General features: G+C 43.9%; 1 protein-coding gene and 1 long non-coding RNA gene across 2 annotated transcripts in view; one reads left to right on the top strand and one right to left on the bottom strand.

Annotated features, from left to right (window-relative positions):
* Nucleotides 1-21,150, top strand: part of tbc1d2 (TBC1 domain family, member 2) — a 105,723-nt gene that overhangs the window by 57,749 nt on the left and 26,824 nt on the right. Inside the window, exons 4-11 of the mRNA XM_034182270.1 lie at nucleotides 15,056-15,176; nucleotides 15,459-15,574; nucleotides 15,807-16,036; nucleotides 16,521-16,790; nucleotides 16,918-17,043; nucleotides 17,904-18,014; nucleotides 18,718-18,890; nucleotides 18,963-19,074. Coding sequence (XP_034038161.1) covers nucleotides 15,056-15,176; nucleotides 15,459-15,574; nucleotides 15,807-16,036; nucleotides 16,521-16,790; nucleotides 16,918-17,043; nucleotides 17,904-18,014; nucleotides 18,718-18,890; nucleotides 18,963-19,074 — 1,259 coding nt within the window. The remainder of the gene's footprint in view (nucleotides 1-15,055; nucleotides 15,177-15,458; nucleotides 15,575-15,806; nucleotides 16,037-16,520; nucleotides 16,791-16,917; nucleotides 17,044-17,903; nucleotides 18,015-18,717; nucleotides 18,891-18,962; nucleotides 19,075-21,150) is intronic.
* Nucleotides 825-14,385, bottom strand: LOC117520931. Its single transcript, XR_004563821.1, has 3 exons — nucleotides 14,374-14,385; nucleotides 8,259-8,265; nucleotides 825-1,233 (listed from the first exon to the last, which is right to left on the bottom strand). It is a non-coding gene; the product is annotated as an uncharacterized LOC117520931 (long non-coding RNA).

The raw sequence follows: 21,150 nt of genomic DNA, 5'->3' as shown, positions 1-21,150 counted from the left end.
CTCATGTTTCCAGAAGCAAAACGTAAACGGAAGCTTTTTTTTCAAACTTAATTTACAAAAACTGCACTTTAACCGCTGCACATGGACAACACCATTAACATCGCAACATAAAACTATTTTTATATTGTGCATAAAACTCTCATGATATATTCTCTGGGTTTATAGATGTTGTTATTGCGTTTGTTTTATGTAAACATGCGAGAATCACAGGCTGTCTCTCCGTTATTTTCAATGGGAGCTGCTGTGAGCTACGCTCGCTTCCTGATCATTTCGTTCTGGGGGAAGTGAAGTTTGCTCTTTAATGTCTTGATTATTGTTCTTTACAACACTGTTTGTTCTCTTTGTTCCAGACTAATATATAATATGTCTGAAATTTGGTTTGCATTATTCAATTCCACACAGATTAAACGTAGCAGACACGAATTATTTGTTATAATTGTTTTAGCAAGTTTTCAGGGTATCATGCATGCAGTTTCTTATTAACGTGATGAAAAGCATAAAAAATACATTTTTGTAGTATAATATTAATTTACAATTGTCATCATGTGGATTCTTTATATGTTGTTTGACTGCAGCGACTCTCTGGCACACAAGGGATTATGGGATACGTCAGTAGGGCGAATGGCAGTGTTCTATTTATTTTGACACCGGTTATATCAGACGGTTATCTAATTACAACTTGGCTTCTTTTTTTAATGCCTTTTTTTACAAATAAAAATGGTATATTTTACAAAAGCACATTTATCTGTAAACACCAACACACAACACACCTCACCTTAACGTGTTGGTTTACATAGAATGAATCATCCAATCAGTGTGAGCTAGGTTTGCCACCTGTGTCTGACAAAAATCCTGGACATTTTGACCATCGAATCGACCTTTTTGTTTGTAAGCAACGGCCCCTTCGCACATCTAACCCAAGACAAAAATCGCCCTTCGACGCTGAAATTGTATTGCTCTAATTAGTAAAAATGACACTTTTGCTAGTTATTTGTTTAGTTAATTGTTAATTGTTTTACATAATAGCAGGTCTTTATTATTTGGTTTATTTCCAACAGTTTTTAGTTGTGGACACCTGGGGGCAGTAGTAGGCACAGGTAAAAAGGGAATAAATAATTAAGTTCTGTTTGTTTGCTTATGTGGAATAAAAACAAATAATGTAATTTTTCACCATCTGTAAGAATACCTGAATGTAGCAATGTAAGGTGTAGTGTCAAACAGCTTACCTGATTGCTTAGAGTGTGGTGTGTGCTTTGCTTGTGCTTGCCTGTGCCTCTGCTGCTTGCTGCTCTTGGCTAAACAAATACATAGGAACATGTAACTGATATAACTGGGTACATACAGGAGTAGGCAGATAAGACTATTTGGATTTCATTTAATTCACCAAAACCTTACCTAGTCTTCCATTTGTATTTGGTATTTTTCTTTGCTGCTGCTATGAGTCCTGGCTGATTTTCAATTAATGTCTTGAACTCAGTACAGGACAACTGAAAGTTTAGCCTGACTTGAAGCTCAGCCTTCACAATTGCAACAGAGAGTCTGTTTCTTTATCAGTCCAAGCATCCTCCATGTGACTGAACACATGTTCTGCATAGGCATTGCTCACTGGTATTGAAAAAATGAAAGCAATCAGTTTTAACAGCTCTGGGGTGTCTTTTGCTTTAGTGAAAAAATGCGCCCATTTTCTGTCTGGGGTTAGGTCTGTTGGGAGGGTGTGCAACACTTAATTTAGGATGCTCACATCACTGTACAGATGGTCTTTGTCCAGATCCAGGGCTAGTTTCTCCATCAAAAGTTCAAATTCACACCATTGGGGTGCTTCTTTTAGGCTCAGACAGCCAATGTTTACAAGCATCTCATCATTGAAGTCAAATCTATCCTCAAGGTACAGCACTGCTCTCTCAAAAAACGGTCTACCAGGCTTCTGAATTGTTCCTGCTGATTGGGTAAAAGGTTCCTCAGTGTCTGCTTCGCTTTGCTCCCATAGAATTTGTCTGTGCACCTAGAGATAATGACTCTGCAAGCGGTTCATCACTGTGTAAACATCAACAAGAGTAGCACTGTCACTCTCAAGCACTCTAATAGAGGCATCAAACTCTTGCATCACATTGTGCATGAATGCCAGGACACATTCAGCCAAAGTACAATCCACATCTTCTGTGTCAGCTGCACCACACACAAATGTCCAGATAATATTTGGGAAGTCCTCCTTTCCTTGTGACACAAAGTAAGACTTCAAAGCTGGCCAACACTCAAGAATTCTCTGGATTGCTGGTAACAAAGACAGCCACCATGTAGGAACATGCCTGAGAATCACCTTGTATGCTGTACGAGTATTTGTAAATTCACAGAATTCCTTGAGCACTTCCACTTTTTTAGCAGAGCAACTGAATTCACTGTAGACCTTCAGCACAAAAGCCTCCACGTCACACCCAGCTGCACTGAAGACACGATTTGCTGTTTTCACAGTGTTGTGTATCATGTGGCACTTGCAGTTGCCCTTCATAATCCGTGGGTTAGCCTCTTTCAGTTTTTGGTACACTGAATTGTGCCTGCCGTAGTTAACAGATGCATTATCCGCACCATAGGCACTGATTTGGTTTAATGACAGCCCGTTATTCTCGGTAATGGACGCTATTTGCTTGAATATCGCGTCACTAGACTCATCAGAATCCTCGTAGAAATCCAGCAATCCGTATTTCACTCCCTCCGATGGACTAAAATACTGAACGGTGTAAGGAAACACCTTCGTGTGACCAGAATTTGATGCATCAGAACAGACGCTGAAATACTGGGCTTTGTCAAGCTCTGCTGATAAACGTTGTTGACTAAATGGTGCCAACACGTTTTCAACTAAAGCCTCTGTTTTCGTTCGACCACAGGACATCGTTGTTGCAATCTCGCTGTCACTGAGTATTTTTGCATTCAACTTGTTTCCACAGTCAATGGAGAGATAACTGTGACCATGACGTACACTGTGAGAAGTGCTTGTTAGTTCAGCCACTGTAACTTTGTCCTGTGAGGATTTTGTGACCATAAAGGACGAAATTACCTTGGTTTGACGTGAGCTCTGGTTTCGATTTAGATGTTTTTTAGACTTGGCGTGGTCATCTAATGCGGTTTTACCTTCATGTTTCAGGAGAATTTTTGCTGGGCACAGGGAGCAGCTAGCATAAAATGGATCGCCTGGACATGATCTTAGCCACATAGCATATTTCTCCTGTTTTAACCACTCATTGTTAAAGCATGTCGACCTTTTATATTTTTTCTTTACTGGCCTGTCACTGCCATTGCCTCCTGTAGCACCCTCCTCATCAGTCTCTCCACCCATTTTCACGTTAAAACTTCACTGATTTTAGTCACTGGATGCTTTCCTTTCGTTGTCTGTCCTTTTCCCACACACTCTCCGTCTCCACCTCACCATTCCGAATGAGCCGCCAGCCCGCCACTGCCTGCCAGCCCCACCACACAGTATGCTACGTCATTTTTCTAGAGCCAATAAGGCTGTGCACAAGGTTATGGATGTAGGCACGCTACAATTAAACTGAAATACACATTTTGCCCAACATGTACAAAAATCTGGGACATTCAGTGTCCCGGATTTTTTATTTTATTTTTTTCCTGGACAGACCATGAAAAACCAGGACAGGTGGCAACATTAGTGTGAGCAGAGGCACATTTTACCCAGAATGCCATCTGTCTGTGTTTGTTAACAAAACTTCAGAATTAGTGCATTATTCAACATTAAAAGATATATGTTATATCTTAACTTTGCACAAATGACAGAATTGACATTAATGGAGTTATTCTATCAGTATTAATTTTTTTACACCAAACCATAACTCAGCATTGCTTTATTTTCCAAGACCTCCGCCTGAAGGCAGTGTTGTGATTGAATAGAGAGTTGAGCTTCGTGACTCCTCTCAGCTGCATTTGTGCTGGAAGCCATGTAGTAAACTGGAGCTTCTAGCAGGGGGCAGGATGCTCAAAGACATAAGTGCTGACTCATTGTTTGGGTCTGTGGTCGCCTTTGATGCTACCAGAAGTGATTGTGGTGTTAAAACTCAAAATCAGCTTGTTAGTAGTTGTAAGTGTACCGGAGACAATACTGGAATTTATCGGTTATCTGTAACTTCCGATACATTTTTGGGTGGTTTATTGTTTTATCTTTATCAAAGATAACTTTTCAGTTATCTGATTATCTGTTATCAAAGTTAATTTTTGGCTATCTGTGCCCACCACTGATCAGCCGTCACTTGCAAGAGTGTGATTTTAATATGATGCCATACTCTGGCGACTGTGAGGGAAAAAACAACAAGCAGGGTGAAAATAAATGTTAATTGGTGAGGAACATTTCTCTCTCTTATTCAGTAATGGTTTAAAGAACAGAATGTGATTATGTGTCTTTTGAACATTAGAAATTACTGATCAGGCTGAATCTTTCAGGGGCAGTTAAAATAATGACAATCAGATATCGCTAAATTACATTATGTGTAAAGTGACAAACAGGCTTTGAGCCTTTCTGAATTTAAAAGAGAAGTTCAATGTTTTTAAAACCAGCTTCTATTTTTAGCTGTCTTGGAGGTCATCTCCCCACTCAGGACCAAAATGAATTTAACTGGTGGTGCATTATTGATTACACTGGTCAACACCATTTTTTCTTGCATGGAGTTTTTCAGTGGATTTTGGGTCACTTGTGGGCACTGAATCTGAATCTGGTGTTAGTTTTCCCCAATCACATTTTTGAGATATGAAAACATATTTCTTGTATCAAACATTGAAGTAAAAGCTGCGGTCTCTCACACCTCTTCTGTGTCATAAATGATATTACAGCTTTGTTCATATGACCCTGGTTTAAAAATGATGCTTTTGGAGCTGCTTCTGTGTGATTAGTGGCATCGAACTTGTGAGTGAATGAGTAACTTTTGTCATCCATCAATAAAAGGAACATGCCGATTGCATAAAACATGATGTAATCAAGGACATCTGAGCTCAGATTCAGATGCACCACAAAATGACCCGAAATCAGCTCCCAAAGTCCATACAAGCAAATTTTGTTGTTTGTTTTTTGACAAGCGTCATTGCCGTGGTTTACTGGCTCGCTCATGTTACTGGGCAGGGCCTTCAGACACACTCAGTGACCCGTTTCCTGATGGCACCAAACAGTTGAAGATGTTAGTAGACATGTCCGTCTTCATGGACAGCTTTGCTGTGAAGTGAAACATGCGCACGTTTGTCTCACTAAAGGTAGATCTACTTTTTCAGAAAGCCAAGTTAACTGCGTACCTTTATGTTTCAGCCACTGGCTGCTTTTCACTGAGTGATTACAAGCCCCTGTTGAGGGGGGCGGGGTCTACCCATCTAGCGTCCTTCACAGAACACTCCATCTGGACATCTCAGTCCACCAACTGTAAATAATTAGCGGTCTGGGCCGGGGAAGGAACCCGTGACATCGGTGAGGGTTTCTTAGCCATAAAGGTGAAGTTTTTGACGTTGAGTGCGTTGTGTCGCCCTCAGGCTGTCACTCAGGACGTGATGCTCTACTGGCTGCAGCAGCTGCAGCTGAAACGTTGGCAGCACCGACAGACGACCTGCTCGGACCCGTCCATCCACCGCTGCAGGTGAGAAAAGGTTCCAGATGACTGGAACTGATTTTTCATCATTACATTTATTTGGGTTTTCTTTAATGTCCCTGATATTGAGCTGTGACTTATACTTTGGTGCACCTGCAGTGATAAACTGTCTCCACAATGTGTCTGTCCCGTTACTATGATGATAGTGTGCAGGACAGAGTGTCTGTTTCTCACTTCAGCGGCTGCGCCCTCCTGAGGCTGCAGTCTTCAGCTGCGCGGTGCAGCTAGGCTGCCTTGAATTCAGCCAGCGTATGTAGCATTCTTTCCTCTTGCGGCCCAAACAATCCCAAGAATCATTGCATGTCCCCCCACCCTCGAGACAAATGGATGATAAATTAAAAAAGCACACACACAACAGAACATGTTCGAGCTCCATGTGTGCAGTTGTACATAAATAGTGTTTACAAGCACAAGTAAAAGTAAGTTCCTTCGGCTGCTCCCTTGTTTGCATTCGGGGTCGCCACAGCAAATCCAAGGTGGATCTGCATGTTGAATTGGCACAGGTTTTACGCCGGATGCCCTTCCTGACGCAACTCCACATTACATGGAGAAATGTGGCAGGGGTGGGATTTGAACCGGGAACCTTCTGCACTGAAACCAAGTGCACTAATCACATGGCCACCACCCCTGCAAGTAACCACTGAAAAATGATGACTAAACTGCAGGACATGACCACTGTGTTATGGCATGCAGCTGTCAAGGTTGCTAGGTGACGGGTATGGGGTGGGGTGCGTAGAGATAAGTTAATGTCACAGTTACAAAAAGTTCCATGGGCGGGGTCGTCTGACTTCAGAAGGCCTGACCTTCATAGGATGCAGCATTCCAAGGGTGCAGCAAGTGTGTGTGTGTGTGTGTGTGTGTGTGTGTGTGTGTGTGTGTGGTGTGTGTGTGGTGTGTGTGGGTGTGGTGTGTGTGTGTGTGTGTGTGTGTGTGGACAAATGCGTCTCCTGAGCACCAGATGAGCCTATTAGATTTAAATAATCAATCAATGCAGAGTATTTTTAAAGGGTCCATGTATCTTAAGGTGCCTAAATGTTTTGCACGGTGCCACTTTAAAGACGCAGGAACCACAGAACTCCTGGATATGATCACAAATAGTTCCTCTGGGAAAATCTTCTGCCTTGGAGTCTGAATTTTGTTAAAACATTTCAAATGCATTCACACTTTTCTTTGCGGCTCAAATTGAGTGGCTCCTTGACCTTGTTTTTCTAAAATATTTTAAAGGTTGAGTGAAATACAATCGGCAGGTTTAAGTTTTTTTATTCTTACAGAAAAGACAAACATCTTCATGTTTGAAATAAAATATATTCAGATTTAACGCAGAAGTTGTTAATGTCCAGAAAGTTAAGTCAAACATGAACATTAACTGTTTTCTTGTAATTAACTTGTTAGTGCCACCTGAAGGCTAACATTGATATTGCACCACTCTGGCCTGGACGGTTTCTCGAAATGCGATCAGTAAAATTCAGGCTAAAATTTGAAGCCCCTCCCAAAAGAGTGGGCATAGCTCCGCCCATCTTCAGGGTAACACACTGCATACATGATAAGGACATGATGAAAACACAATAATTACACAATAACACATAGTTACGAGGTCTGTTAGAAATTAGAAAAGTATCTGACCTTTTTATTTTTTTCAAAAACCTGATGGATTTGAATCACGTGTGCTTGCATGAGCCAACCTTGAACCTTCGTGCACATGCGTGATTTTTTTCACGCCTGTCGGTTGCGTCATTTGCTTGTAAGCAGCCTTTGTGTGAGAATGGGTGGAGTCTCTCATCATCTTTTCTTTGCAAGGAAATGGCGGAACGACTGGAGCAGCGCGACTGCATCAAATTTTGCCACAAACCGGGCGACAGCCAGGTGGAAACCACTTGGATTATTCAGATGGCTTTTGGTGACGATCCTCTGGGCATCACACAGATTAAGGAGCGGTACAACCAGTTTAAAGACGGCCGCACAATGGTGGAGGGCGCGCCGTGCTCTGATCGGCATCAACACGCTGAAACGACCGGATCGTTTCCAAAGTGAACGCTGTGATGATGTGGGACCGTCGTGTGATTATCCGAGAAATTGCAGCACTTTTTCGGCACATTCCACTGTGAAAGAAGATTTTGCCATGAAAAGAGTTGCGGCGAAATTCATCGGCACGAAGCTGATTGCGCAGCAACAGTGCCTCCGCGTTGAAGTCTCACAGGACATGTTGTAACATGTCCACCTCGTCCACAATTTCTCGGATAGTTACACTACTGAAAGCCACCAAAAGCCGTCTGAATCTTCTGAATGGTTTCCACCTGGCTGTCGCCCAGTTTCTGGCAAAATTTGATGAAGTCGCACTGCTCCAGTCGTTCCGCCATTTCCTTGCAAAGAAAAAATGGCGAGAGACTCCACCCATGCTCACACAAAGGCTGCTTACAAGCAAATGACACAACCGACAGGCGTGAAAAAAATCACGCATGCGCACGAAGGTTCAAGATTGGCTCATGCAAGCACACGTGATTCAAATCCATCAGGTTTTTGAAAAAAATAAAAAGGTCCGATACTTTTCTAACAGACCTCGTATATGATAAGAACACAATAATGTGTTAATTACAAATAATTACACAATAAGTACACAATCAATACACAATAACTACATGGTAATTGGACCATAATGACACAATAAGTGCATGATGAGTACACAATGTACACAATAAGTACACAATATACTCAATAAGTATACACTGTACAGACTGTTTATTGAGTTCGGCTGGTTTGTCTCCAAACACTCTGCTGATTATTTTATTGATCTGATAATTGATCATGTGGACGCTTGATTTTGCTTTTCATTTTCTTTCCACTGAAATGAAACATGCATTGTGTGTGTGTGTGTGTGTGTGTGTGTGATTAGACCGGTGACCCTCAGACTTCAGCACACCTCAACACACTGGCTGTGTGCTGTGTGTTTTTTTTTTTATTGTTTCTTTTTATTGTTACTGTTAGCAGGGGTGGTGGCCAAGTGGTTAATGTGCTTGGTTTCAGTTCAGAAGGCTCCAGGTTCAAATCCCACCCCTGCCACATTTCTCCATGTAATGTGGAGTTGCGTCAGGAAGGGTATCTGGTGTAAAACCTGTGCCAATTCAACATGCAGATCCATTTTGGATTTGCTGTGGCGACCCCGAGTGCAAACAAGGGAGCAGCCAAAGGGACTTACTTACTTTTTATTGTTACTGTTCCTACAAGTCTAATACTTCTGATACTTTTTCAGTGTAACTGCTGTGAATTTTAATTCATTTATTTACGTCTGTGTGAATCCTGTGTGAGCCTTAGGAGTGGTTAGCTTATCCATTATTGGTTAGCACGTGCTTGCTTGGCTATACTCTTGAATTTCATAGTGCACAAAGTACACTACTTTACCTACTTTACACCCTCCGTAAATCCTACAGTTGGAAGACAGGGTGGCTCTCTTAGAGAGCCATGTCCATAAGTTAGAGCAGCTTCTTAGCTCAGTGGAGTTAGAAGTTACGGGCACTCCAGATGAGGTTAGTGTTGGGCCGACTAGCAAGCCCATTAGCATCAGCCTACAAACGCCGGCTGTGGAGGACGGCTTTCAGACTGTGGCTAGGCGGAGGAAGCCCCGTAGGGCTTGGTGCTCGGTTGTGGTACCCTGATCACGCTCGCCACTGTGAACTGTGAATCGGTTTTCCCCCTTGGAATTGCCTGACGTGAATTCTCTGAGCCCACAAGTGACTTCCAGTCCTGTCTCCAGGCCAAAACAAAGGACTTTAGTGATAGGGGATTCTATCACCCACAAAGTCAGGTTACAGATGCCGGCTGACGTTAAATGTATTCCTGGGGCCAGAGCTCCCAACATTGCATCCCATCTTAGGGTGCTGACGCTGCAAAAGGGAAGACAGACTAAGGAACATGATATGAGATATAGTCACATAGTTATTCACGTCGGCATCAATGATGTCAGGATGAAACACTCAGAGGTCACAAAAATGGACATAGAGAGGACTTGTGACCTTTCCAGAAAGATGTGTCCCATCGATTAATAGTCTCTGGTCCCCTCCCCCCGGGGTATTGATGAGGCGTTTAGCGGGCTGACATTGTTAAATAGATGGCTGGCGCAATTTTGTAGACAGCAAGACTTTAGCTTTATTGATAACTGGCCTTCGTTCTGGGGCCACCATGGCTTGCTGATGCCAGACGGCCTCTACCCTACTGGGGAAGGCAACGCCTTCTTGTCTGCGAACATAGATAGAGCTCTACAGAGGGTAACATCAGGATTTTACAGCAGGCCACGGAGCAGGTGATTAGAGACCCTGCAAGGCTTATGACAAATGTGGATGTGGAATCCATTAGCTTAGCGGGGAAATTACTGCAGAAAATCCACTATGGTGATAGTGCAGTTTATCTGCCAGGGAGGGAAATTCAACAAGTTGAGACTGTGGCCTACTTCAGTAGACATGTCCATAAAAATCATAGAGGGATATGCTTTGCAAACTTAATACCCATTACTACATTGGATGATATTGAACTTGAAGATGGCCCAGTGGTTGTTCCAGCAATAGCAAAGATTTTGTGTCTGCTACCTACAGCACGCGTGGAATGTCTCAAACCTAAACCTATTTCTAGGCATCTTATATATGCTACTCTGGAACCACCCCTAAATCTAAACACATCAATTGTCAACCCCACTGAGGTTCTTAGTCTGGGTCTCATTAACATAAGATCACTGTCCTCAAAATCATTGTTGATTAATGATCTTATTATTGATCATCACTTAGATATGATTGGGTTATGTGAAACCTGGCTTAAACCTACAGCTGTCCTTCCCTTAAATGAGGCCTGCCCACCAGCATATACATTTAGTCATGTACCTCATGATGCGAAGCAAGGCGGGGGTGTTGCTTTTATTTATAAATCTAGGTTTAGCTTATTAGCTGTTGTTCACAAATATAACTCATTTGAGCATCTGATTCTCAGCTCTGCACAAGATATTATGCATTGCCAAGGTCAGAAGAATAAAAATCACCCGTATTAATTTGTCACTGTATATAGGCCTCCTGGCCCATATTCTGAAATCTTAGATGGATTTGGTGCGTTCATCTCTAACGTGTCAGCTATTGCAGATAACATTCTGATCATTGGTGACTTTAACGTTCATATAAATAAGCCTTCTGATCCCCTCTGCAAATCATTTATGGAAATTGTGGGTGCATTAGGATTTCGGCAATGTATTCGGGACTCGACGTACATTAGTGGAAATACCCTGGATCTGGTTCTCGCACGTGGTATTGCTGTTACGAATATTGACATCATACCTTTTGCCTCAGTGGTCTCTGAACGCTCACTTATTAAGTTTACAGTTTTGTTGCTGTGTTTCTGTGTAGGCTCTCAGTTGTCTAGGTGGTTTCCATAGTAGAGAAGCTTGAATCTTCAACTGGACTGGGTTGTTGACGCAAGGACGTTTTGCTTCAAATCGCAGAAGCTTCTTCAGCTAAAATTCTTGCTCTGGTAGTCTGACTTATGTCTTGACTCTTGTAGAGAAGAATAAACAGAAGCCACAAAAGCTGGAGTTTTAAACCTGTTTATTATTCTCTACAAGAGTCAAGACAGAAGTCAGACTACCAGAGCAAGAATTTTAGCTGAGAAAGCTTCTGCGATTTGAAGCAAAACATCCTCGCGTCAAGCAACCCAGTCCAGTCAAAGATTCAAGCTTCTCTACTTTTGTTGCTGTGTTTAGTGGAACAACAACCTTGTATATCACGATGGCGATGCATCAACTCCTCAACTAAGACTGAACTCGAAGCTAGACTGCCTGATGTCTTAGCTTCACATATGGCAAATACCCAATCAGTAGACAGTCTTGTGGACAGTTTAAACTCAGTGCTCAAAACTGCACTCGAAATGATTGCGCCACCTGTGTTAAAACCACGCTCCCCCAAAGCAAAGTCACCTTGGTTGATTACCTGCATGACCTCAAGCATAAGGCAAGAGGTCTAGAACGGAAATGGCGTTGTTCAAAATTAGAAGTATTCCACCTTGCGTGGCATGATGCTATCTTAGACTACATATAAGCAGGCATTATGGCTACAAAACGGACCTACTACTCTGATTTGATCAACAAAAACAGCATAACTCAAATTTCTTGTTCGACACAGTGGCAACACTTATTCATGGACAACCACCTGTAGTTCGCTGTCCTTTTACAGCACAAGATTTCCTGGATTACTTTGAGAAGAAAATAGAAGACATTAGGTTAAACATATCCCAGCATGCCTTAACCCAGCCACTACACCCTGCTATTGAGGTGGGCGCCATTACTGAGGTATTACCTAGATTTACAGAATTTGATAGTATCTTGCTAGGCATGCTGACGAAACTCGCAACGTCAACAAAAAGCACAACATGCTTATTTGATCCTATACCAACAAAACTGTTTAAGGACCCGTGGCCCACTCTTGGGCTGACTGTGCTGGAAATTATTAATCTTTCTTTAATTTCTGGATCTGTTCCTAAATGTCTCAAATCTGCAGTGATTAAACTATTACTTAAGAAACCTAATCTTGACCCTAGTGTATTGAAAAACTATTGACTGATATCAAATCTATCATTTTGCTCTAAAATTCTGGAAAAAGTGGTGTCCCGGCAGCTCATGGACTATCTCTTTGAGTCACTGCAGTCTGCTTTTAGAAAATATCTTTCCACAGAGACGGCTCTCACTAAAGTGGTGAATGATTTTCTACTTACAGTGGATTCGGACACCACCACGGTTCTGGTACTGTTAGATCTCAGTGCTGCATTTGATTCCGTGGATCATCATATTCTTCTTGATAGGCTGGAAAATCATTTTGGGATTACTGGGAGTGCCCTTGCATGGCTGATGTCATACTTGACCAGTCGTTCTTACTGTGTTTTGTACAGTAACACTACCTCTAACCTTAGTGACATGATATTTGGGGTTCCATAGGGGTCCGTCTTAGGCCACCTGCTTTTCTCCCTTTATATAGCACCCCTTGGGCACATATTACGACATTTTGGGATAACCTTTCACTGCTATGCTGATGATACTCGGTTATACGAAGTCTGTCCGAAAAGTAACGGACCTTTTTATTTTTTTCAAAAACTATATGGATTTGAATCATGTGCGCTTGCATCAGCCAAGCTTGAACCTTCGTGCGCATGCGTGAGTTTTTTTACGCCTGTCGATTGCGTCATTCATGAAAAAAATGAAAAGGTCCGTTACTTTTCGGACAGACCTCGTACATGCCGATAACTGCTGGTAATCTCGTTCACATAAAATCCTTAGAAGATTGCCTTGCATCAGTAAGAAGTTGGATGTCTAGAAACTTCCTTCTTTAAACTCCGATAAGACAGAAATGATGGTTTTTGGTCCAGTGAGACATCGGCATCAATTTGACCAGTTAACGCTTAGCCTAGGCTCGTGTGTCATACATCACAATGACAAAGTGAGGAAACTTGGGGTAATTTTTGATCCTACGCTGTCCTTTGACCTCCACATTAGATATATTATATTACGAGGACTGCTTTCTTCCACCTGCAAAATATAGCGAAAATTCGTCCCATCCTGTCGATGGCTGATGCTGAGACCCTGATCCATGCGTTTATCTCTGCTAGTTTGGACTACTGCAATGTTCTATTTTGTGGTTTACTGCAGTCTAGCATTAGGGCTCTCGAATTGGTTCAAAATGCTGCAGCCAGACTTTTGACACAAAGCAGAAAGTTTGACCACATTACATCCATTTTGGCATCCCTTCACTGTCTTCCTGTCCCAGTGAGATCAGATTTTAAGGTTCTGCTACTAGTCTATAAAATTGTTTATGGACTGGCACCTCCCTACTTAGCTTACCTAAATTCTGGGTCTTTTGGTGAAGCTTAGGGCTAGTGGCCGGCTATCACCTTAGTATTTCTTCTGTTTTTCCTTGTTGTTTAATGCTGGCAAATTATACAGTATTTCTTGTCTTTCTGATGCCTGATTCTGTTTTTTCTCTTGTTTAAGGTGCAGCTCCATCCAGAGATGGGAGTTATATTTGTGCTGGCAACCTTCCTGTCCTGTGCACCAACAGCATTTCCTGTATATTCGTTTTGTGAATTGTTCTGTAATTTATGTCTAGTCTGCTTGAGGTTTTTTCCTCCGAGGGAGTTTTTCCTTATCACTGTTGCTCTGGGGGTTAGTAAGGTTAGACCTTACTTGTGTGTAGTGCCTTGAGGCAACTCTGTTTTTTTTTTTGTGTGTTTGTGTTTGTATCATCGTGAGCGTCTGTGATTGGAGAAGATGAGCACGTTTTGCTTCCTTCCTTACTTTTTGAATGTTTTCTGTGACGTGCTGTAGTTTGTGAGTTTCCTGCTCGGAGCACCGGGTTGGGATGGGCCTGAGCAGAACTGTTTCTCCGGTGGAAGGAGGTGTGAATTAAAGCTGTAATTGTGGCGGTGAGACAGGAGACAAACCTGTTGGCTCACTCACAGCAGCTGACGAGTTTCCGGGTTGTGTTCTGGCATGTTGGAACACTGACAGACGTAACGTGAAGCTTCAGGAATGATTCTCGGCTTCTTACAGGAACAAAATGCCTCAAAGCAGAAAGACTTTAACCTGAAGCTCAGTTTAACTGATCTGATTTATGATTACAACATTTCAAAAGATGATCAAAGTGTGAAAAGTGTTTATAAGATATTTTGTTGTTCTTTGGACACAAAAACAGCAGTATTTTATGTTTTTTTTTTTCTGGTTAACTTTATTTCATTTGTTAAAACATATTCACGCAAGCTCTTGGTGAAATTCTACTGTACCTACATTAATGGTAAATGTCCACCAGATGGAGACTTTGCTCCACTTGAAGAACCTTGGGACAAGACAGTGACCAGCCTGTTGCTTACAGTAGTAGGTTCCCGCATTTATGGCCTGAAACATATTCCAAAAAAGTTGAAATGGAGCAGTTTATTTGAAATAGAAGAAATAAATCATCACTTTTACAGCCAGTTTTCTTGAGAAAAGTCAGGGGATGAACACATGAGTCACTGCATATGTCTTGGGCTTCATTTCTTTCAGTCATTAAGAAATACAAACATTGTGGTGCTGTATGGTACATAAGTGTCACATGGACAGTTTTCAAATATTGGGTGAACTTGCTGGAAGGAGACAAGTGAGGGAAGCCACCAAGACACCCAAACAGCTCTGAAGGAGTTACAGGCTTCTTTGAATGTGAGCGCAGAAACTGGGAATGGTGCACCAGAACTGTAACTGCCCTCTGTTGGCAGAAATAGTAATGTCAAGTTTATGCGGAAGTATTTCCTGATAAAACAACATAAAACTGTCATTTTAAAATTTTCTCTGTTTGAAATATGTTTATACATTTCTCCTGTTATGTCATTTTTTGTTCAGGAATTGAGTTGTCCTCTGGTTTTCTGTTTTCCAGATGAATTCTTGCCTCAGTTGACGAGCCCACTGGGCCTCGTGGGCGAGGATGCAGCGAACGGACCATCTCAGTGCACGCTGCTCGCCAACGTGTCCATTAAACATCCGCTGATCGAGATCCAGTGAGTCTGTTACCTCATCCTCACTCCGCAGCAGCAGCAGCAGCAGCAGCATGCTTTGTGTCAGATACAAACATCACAGTTTCATCTGCAAACAAATGGACATTTTGTCTCAAACTCTTCTTCTTCTTATGAACTTTCATGAGTTTGAGTCTTTCCTGAAAAACGTCATTTGTGGCGATCCAGCCCGAGTGCTGTTCTAGCTTACTCTCTCGTTCATTTATTTTGCTCGATCCAGGATATTCTGGAATGTTCTGATGCTGTTTGTGTTCTTCACGTCGACAGAAACTCCGTCCACAGTCTTCGAAAGAGATCGTCTCAGGAGTGGAACCAGAGTGTTTTTCATGTGGATGCTCCACCGTGGACACCGCCCAACGCCGCAGACACTGTCCCCACGGCCAGTACGTGCAAACACAGTCAGTGTGGGTACTGTGTATACAGCCTGCATCAGTACTACACAGTACATAAACGGTATCAGTACCATGTCCAGTCCAAACTCTGTGGTACCAAATAACTGATGAATCCTTATCGTCATCATGTTGATATGAACCAGCTTTGAGTAGTACTGTGTCTCACCAGATCCATAGAGAACATTAATAGATAATCAATAAACAGTTTGTCTCCTCGTCTTAGCCACTCCAGCCCTCGAGACTCCGCCTGAGAAACAGATTCCACCCAGTCCCCTTCCATTGGCTGATTCAGCAGAGTCGCCATCGCCAGGTGAAAGCCAGCGGAGCAGGAAGTCAAAGAATCGCAGCTCCACATCCATGCCAACTCTCCTCAGAGAGACTTTGTCCTCAGAGCGCACGTCCCGCCTTCAGCAGGAGAAACAGATGCTGCTGGAAGAGATCAAAGCTCAGAAGGTGGACAGTCACTCAACCATTCCTCCTATTACTGTTGACATCAACCCTGTGGGCGGGGCCTTGTGTGTTACAGTAAGGCTTTTAATTGTTCAGCTTTCACGAAGAACACCTGAACTCAGCACCTCTGGTTCCTTTAAAGGTGTTTAAAGTTGCTGAAGGCACACGGTCTAATGCAAAATATCAGAAAGTCTAAAATTTTACTGAGCACATTTGAAAATTTTTGGTACAAAAACAGCAAAGTGGAACTGAAAAAGTCATAATAATAATAAAAAACTGTTAAAACTAGAAAAAGGAGCAGAGCAACAAAATGACATCAGACTAAATGCTTTATGACATCACCAACTGGATGGTGACATCATGAATCTGGAGGTGATGATGTCTTTTTTTTCCCAGCAGTACGTCTCGTCCCAAAGATAAATGTCATGGTGAAAAGCTCTGTGAACAGCCTGTGCCTGAATTATTCATTCATTCATTGGTCTGCTAGGAGCTGGTGTGGCTCCTCCATAAAGCCTTGGAGGCATCTCAGTTGGAGAAACGGACTTGTGCAGAGTTCCTGGCTGCGACATGTGAGCAGGATCGCCTGGAGGTCCTGCGGCACCGTGAGCGACAGGCGGCCGACCTTCGTGGGCGGCTGGAGGAGGCGAAGGTGGAGTCACAGACGTTGAAGAGGAGCCTGGGTCAGAGAGACGCACAGGTGGTGGAACTGCAGGAGAACATCAGGCTGCTGAAGGAGAAGAACCAAGCAAAGCAAGAGGTGAATGGACGTCTGAAGACAGCGCCTGGTGTTGTGGACACGACAGCCACGATGTCTTTCGTTGATCTGAGGACATTCTAACGTGTTTGTGGACCACAGGGAGTTGAACTGTGATGTTTCCTGTCAGGTGATCATCAAGATGGCTGAGCAGGTATCCTCCTGCATGACTGATCCACGGCTATCCTTCTGGTCTTCAGGCAGAGTGGACACTCAGACCTTCAGACAGCTTCAGCAGGAAAACGAAAACCTCAAGGTGAACCTTTTAAATGCAACAAACATGCGCTTCGTTTGTGTCACATCAGTGATGAAAAAAGCTTCAGCTTCTTGCAGATGTTCAACATTGATCTCAGAGCCTTTCATAACGACACCTGACATTCACCCTGTCACCATCACACTGATGCTTGATAAACCTGTCACACTAGAGCATAAACTGCATGAGTGCCGTACAAAGTGACATATGAACTACATTCGTGCAAGTCGAGCTGCATTCAAATTCCTACAGCATTTGTGTGACACTTAGGGAAATACGTCAAATTGGCAGGCCAGCACGAATGTAAACAGCAGGCACACTACTGTCGTGCTGCAGTCCAACTGGGGAATATGCGTACAGTGGTCATACTGCTGTGTGACTGCTAGCCCAAATGGCATTTGAACTGGCATCCGAAATGGCAACTCACCAGCATTTGGATCAGTCTGATCATGTTGACATGTCCCGATTGTGCTCCAGATGAGCTCCCCACATCTTATTCAGTACACAAAGGAAATATTGTAATGTGCAAAGTCGCAATCATCATGTGCACTAGACGTGAACATTGCACAATCACAGCAAATACACCGTGTGTCACAGCTAGTCAGCGTGTCTCTGTGACGTGTTGACACACACTGCGGCCGTGTGGATGGGATCTAATAGCCATGATGACATGATAATTCAGATGAATCCTCTGACACATGAGGTGGACTGTCAAAGGATGTCTGATGCCTCACAGTCAGTCTTTCACTCACACAGAATCATAGCTCCACTGGTCCTCTGCGTGGATTTTGGGACCATGTTTGGGCCCACTTTGGATTTGCTTTGAGGAACTATTAATGGTGTGTTACCTTCTTCAACTTCAGGATGACATTGAGGCTTATAAGACACAGAACAAGTTCCTGAACTCTGAAATCTACCAGCTGACCAAACTGTGGAGGAACAGCTCTGAGCAGGAGAAGAGTCTGATGATGAAGGTGGGTCTGGTACTCTGGAGATCACACTCATTTAACTCCTTCATTTTCTCAAAGGTTTTCCACACCGACTTTTATGTCTCACCCAGAAAGACGCTCATGTGGGTGATATTAGAACCAAACGTGTCCAGAACTGGACTTCAGATACTGTGTGGTGAATTTGAACTCATGTCTGAAGCTCCTTAATTTGAAAATCATGTTGCCAGTTTTGTGGACAAAAGTGAATTTCTCACTTTTTGGGCCTCAACCTCAGAAAAACTAATAGACCACAGTTTCTTTCATATGTCATATGTTGTTAGTTCTTATCCCTGCTGTGATGTCATCATCAAAGTGAACACACTCTAAGTTTCTGACCATACAATTTGCTGTTACGTAATTTCCAATAATACATCTCTAGAGGAGGAGACTACAGATCAGGTGGTATCACAGGAAATCCACGGAGTGAAGGTTCAGTTGATTCGATCTCCTAGTGCGGCTGTATGCCATTGTGTCCTTGAGCAAGACACTGAACCCCTGAACTTGGATCACATTTCCTTGTTTGAACTCAGACAAACGTAACAAAGTGAAAGAATAGTTTAGTCAGGATTTGTTGGGCAGGTATTTTCCAGATCGAGTGACTTTCTGTGACGGTTTTAGTTCAAAACTTGTCCATGTGGTGAGTGTCTGTAGATTGGTGATGGTTTTTCTACCCTCTGATTGGCCGCAGTGTGCCTACCTCGAAGCCAGTAACTGTCGATTGGAGAGCCGTTACCTGGGCGTCCTGCGGAAGCTGCAGGAGAACAAGTCTCTGGATCCGCTCCAGCAGAGGTCTGTCCAGAAGCTAATCGAAGATGCCCTGAGAGGGCAGATGAAGGACGTCACCAAGCTCAATCCGGTCAGGTACCTCAGACGCTGAACATGACTTCGTTCTCAGTGTCACACGTGTGTCTGATTCAACCCGCTCTCTTATAGAGACCACGACCAATATGGATTTAAGATCATCCCAGACTATGAGATGGAGGACATGAAGCTGCTGGCAAAAATTCAGGCGCTGGAAATCCGCTCCTACAACCTGTTGCACCAGGTAGACCTGCAGGCATCCAGGAGCTGCAGAGAAACTCTGACCACAGGAATGTTCTGTTTGAAGATCAGCAAAGTTAAATTTCAGACAGTGGAGGGCACAGCTAACCAAAAAGTTAGCCATTAATCAGATAACTGAAAAGTTATCTGAAAGTGGGTGGTGGCAGTGGGGTGTGGGTGTTTTCACTGGGGGGTTGGCAGCTGCTGGCGGGATGGGGGCCATGGTCTCCGCGGGGTGGTCCCGCTCTTGCTCGGGCGGTCTCCTGATCATGGGCTTTGGTGTTTGGGGTGGGATCCGGGGTGGGGGTGGGTTGGGGAGTGGTGGGGGTTTGGGGGGCCCTGCTGGCTGCGCTGGGGGGGCTTGGCTGTGGGGGAGCCTTGTGCGCTTCTTGGCCCTGGGGTTGGGCCTTGCCTCTTGTCTGGGGGCCAGGCCCCGCACTCGTATGGCTCAGTGGTCCCTACCGTGTGCTTTGGATTCTTTTGCAGTGGCTCCTTTGCCCCCCGTCCTTGCCGCCGCTTGCTCCCACCTTCGGGGGCTGTGGCCCTGTGGTGTGGTTCTGGGGCTTCCCCTATTGGTGGGGCTATGCCGGCGCCCTGTGTGCTTCCCATGGTATGGGGCTGCTCCCTGTGCCTCCGTGGGGAGGGATGGTGTCGGGGGTGCGTTCGGGCGCCATCGGGCCGCTCCCCTGTTGGTTTGCTGTGCTGCCCGGTGGCTCTGGGGGCTGCCCTTCCTGGCCCCTGTGCCCTTCTGCTGCCCCTTTTCTCCTGGTTTCCCCCGGGGCCCTGCATCCTGGACCCATTTCCGTCGGTGCTCGCGGCCGGCCGCATGGCTTCTGACATGCCAGAGTGGTCCATGTCATATGGTAAGGTTCTGTACTCTTGTCTTGGCCCAACACACCAGCCACAGTAGTGATCGGATATTTAGCTGTGATCTGGGTCTCTGTGTGTGGATGGTTGCGTGTTTGTGGCCGTCACCACAATTCGTTTTTTTTTGGGTGCTCTTAAGGGGATTATCACTCTGGTGTTCTAGATTGGGGTATGGATGCTCACTAATTAGACAACAAACTGTTGCTGTCACTGTTCATGTGTGGTTGTTTGTCCTGGTTCTTGTGGAGCCCCTCCTTAGTTGCCCTGGCTGTGTGTTTGGGGTCATTGTCATGCTGGACGACCCAGCCATGACCCATCTTCAATGCTCTTACTGAGGGAAGGAGATTGTTTGCCAAAATCTCGCAATACATGATCCCATCCATCCTCCTTTAAATACGGTGCAGTCGTCCTGTCCCCTTTGCAGAAGAGCACCCCCAGAGTATGATATTTCCACCCCCGTGCCTCACGGTTGGGATGGTTTTCTTGGGGTTGTTCTCATCCTCTAAACATGGTAAGTGGAGTTGATTCCAAAAAGCTCTATTCTGGTCTCATCTGACCACATGACCTTCTCCCATGCCTCCTCTGGATGATCCAGATGGTCACTGGTGAACTTCAAACGGGCCTGGACATGTGCTGGCTTGAGCAGGGGGACCTTGCTGCCCTGCAGGATTTTAAACCATGACAGCATCATGTGTTACAAATGTAATCTTTGTGACTGGGGTCCCAGCTCTCTTCAGGTCATTGACCAGGTCCTCCTGTGTAGTTCTGAGCTTTCTCAGAATCATCCTTACCCCACAAAGTGAGATCTTGCATGGAATCCCAGTCCGAGGGAGACTGACAGTCATCTTGTGTTTCTTCCACTTTCTAATAAATAATCACAACAGTTGTTGTCTTCTACCAAGCTGCTTGCCTGTTGTCCTGTAGTCCATCCAAGCCTTGTGCAGGTCTACAGTTTTGTCCCTGGTGTCCTTAGACAGCTCTTTGGTCTTGGCTATGGTGGACAGGTTGGAGTGTCATTGATTGTGTGAACAGGTGTCTTTTATACAGGTAACAAGCTCAAACAGGTGCAATTAATACAGTTAAAGAGTGCAGAATAAGAGGGCTTCTTAAAGAAAAATTAACAATTCTTGCTGGTTGGTACAGGATCAAATACTTATTTGCAGCAGTAACATACAAATAAATTATAAAAAAAAAAAATCATACATTGTGATTT

This window comes from Thalassophryne amazonica, chromosome 11 (assembly GCF_902500255.1).
Source record: "Thalassophryne amazonica chromosome 11, fThaAma1.1, whole genome shotgun sequence".
NCBI lineage: Eukaryota > Metazoa > Chordata > Actinopteri > Batrachoidiformes > Batrachoididae > Thalassophryne > Thalassophryne amazonica.
This window is presented reverse-complemented; position numbering and strand designations above follow the sequence as displayed.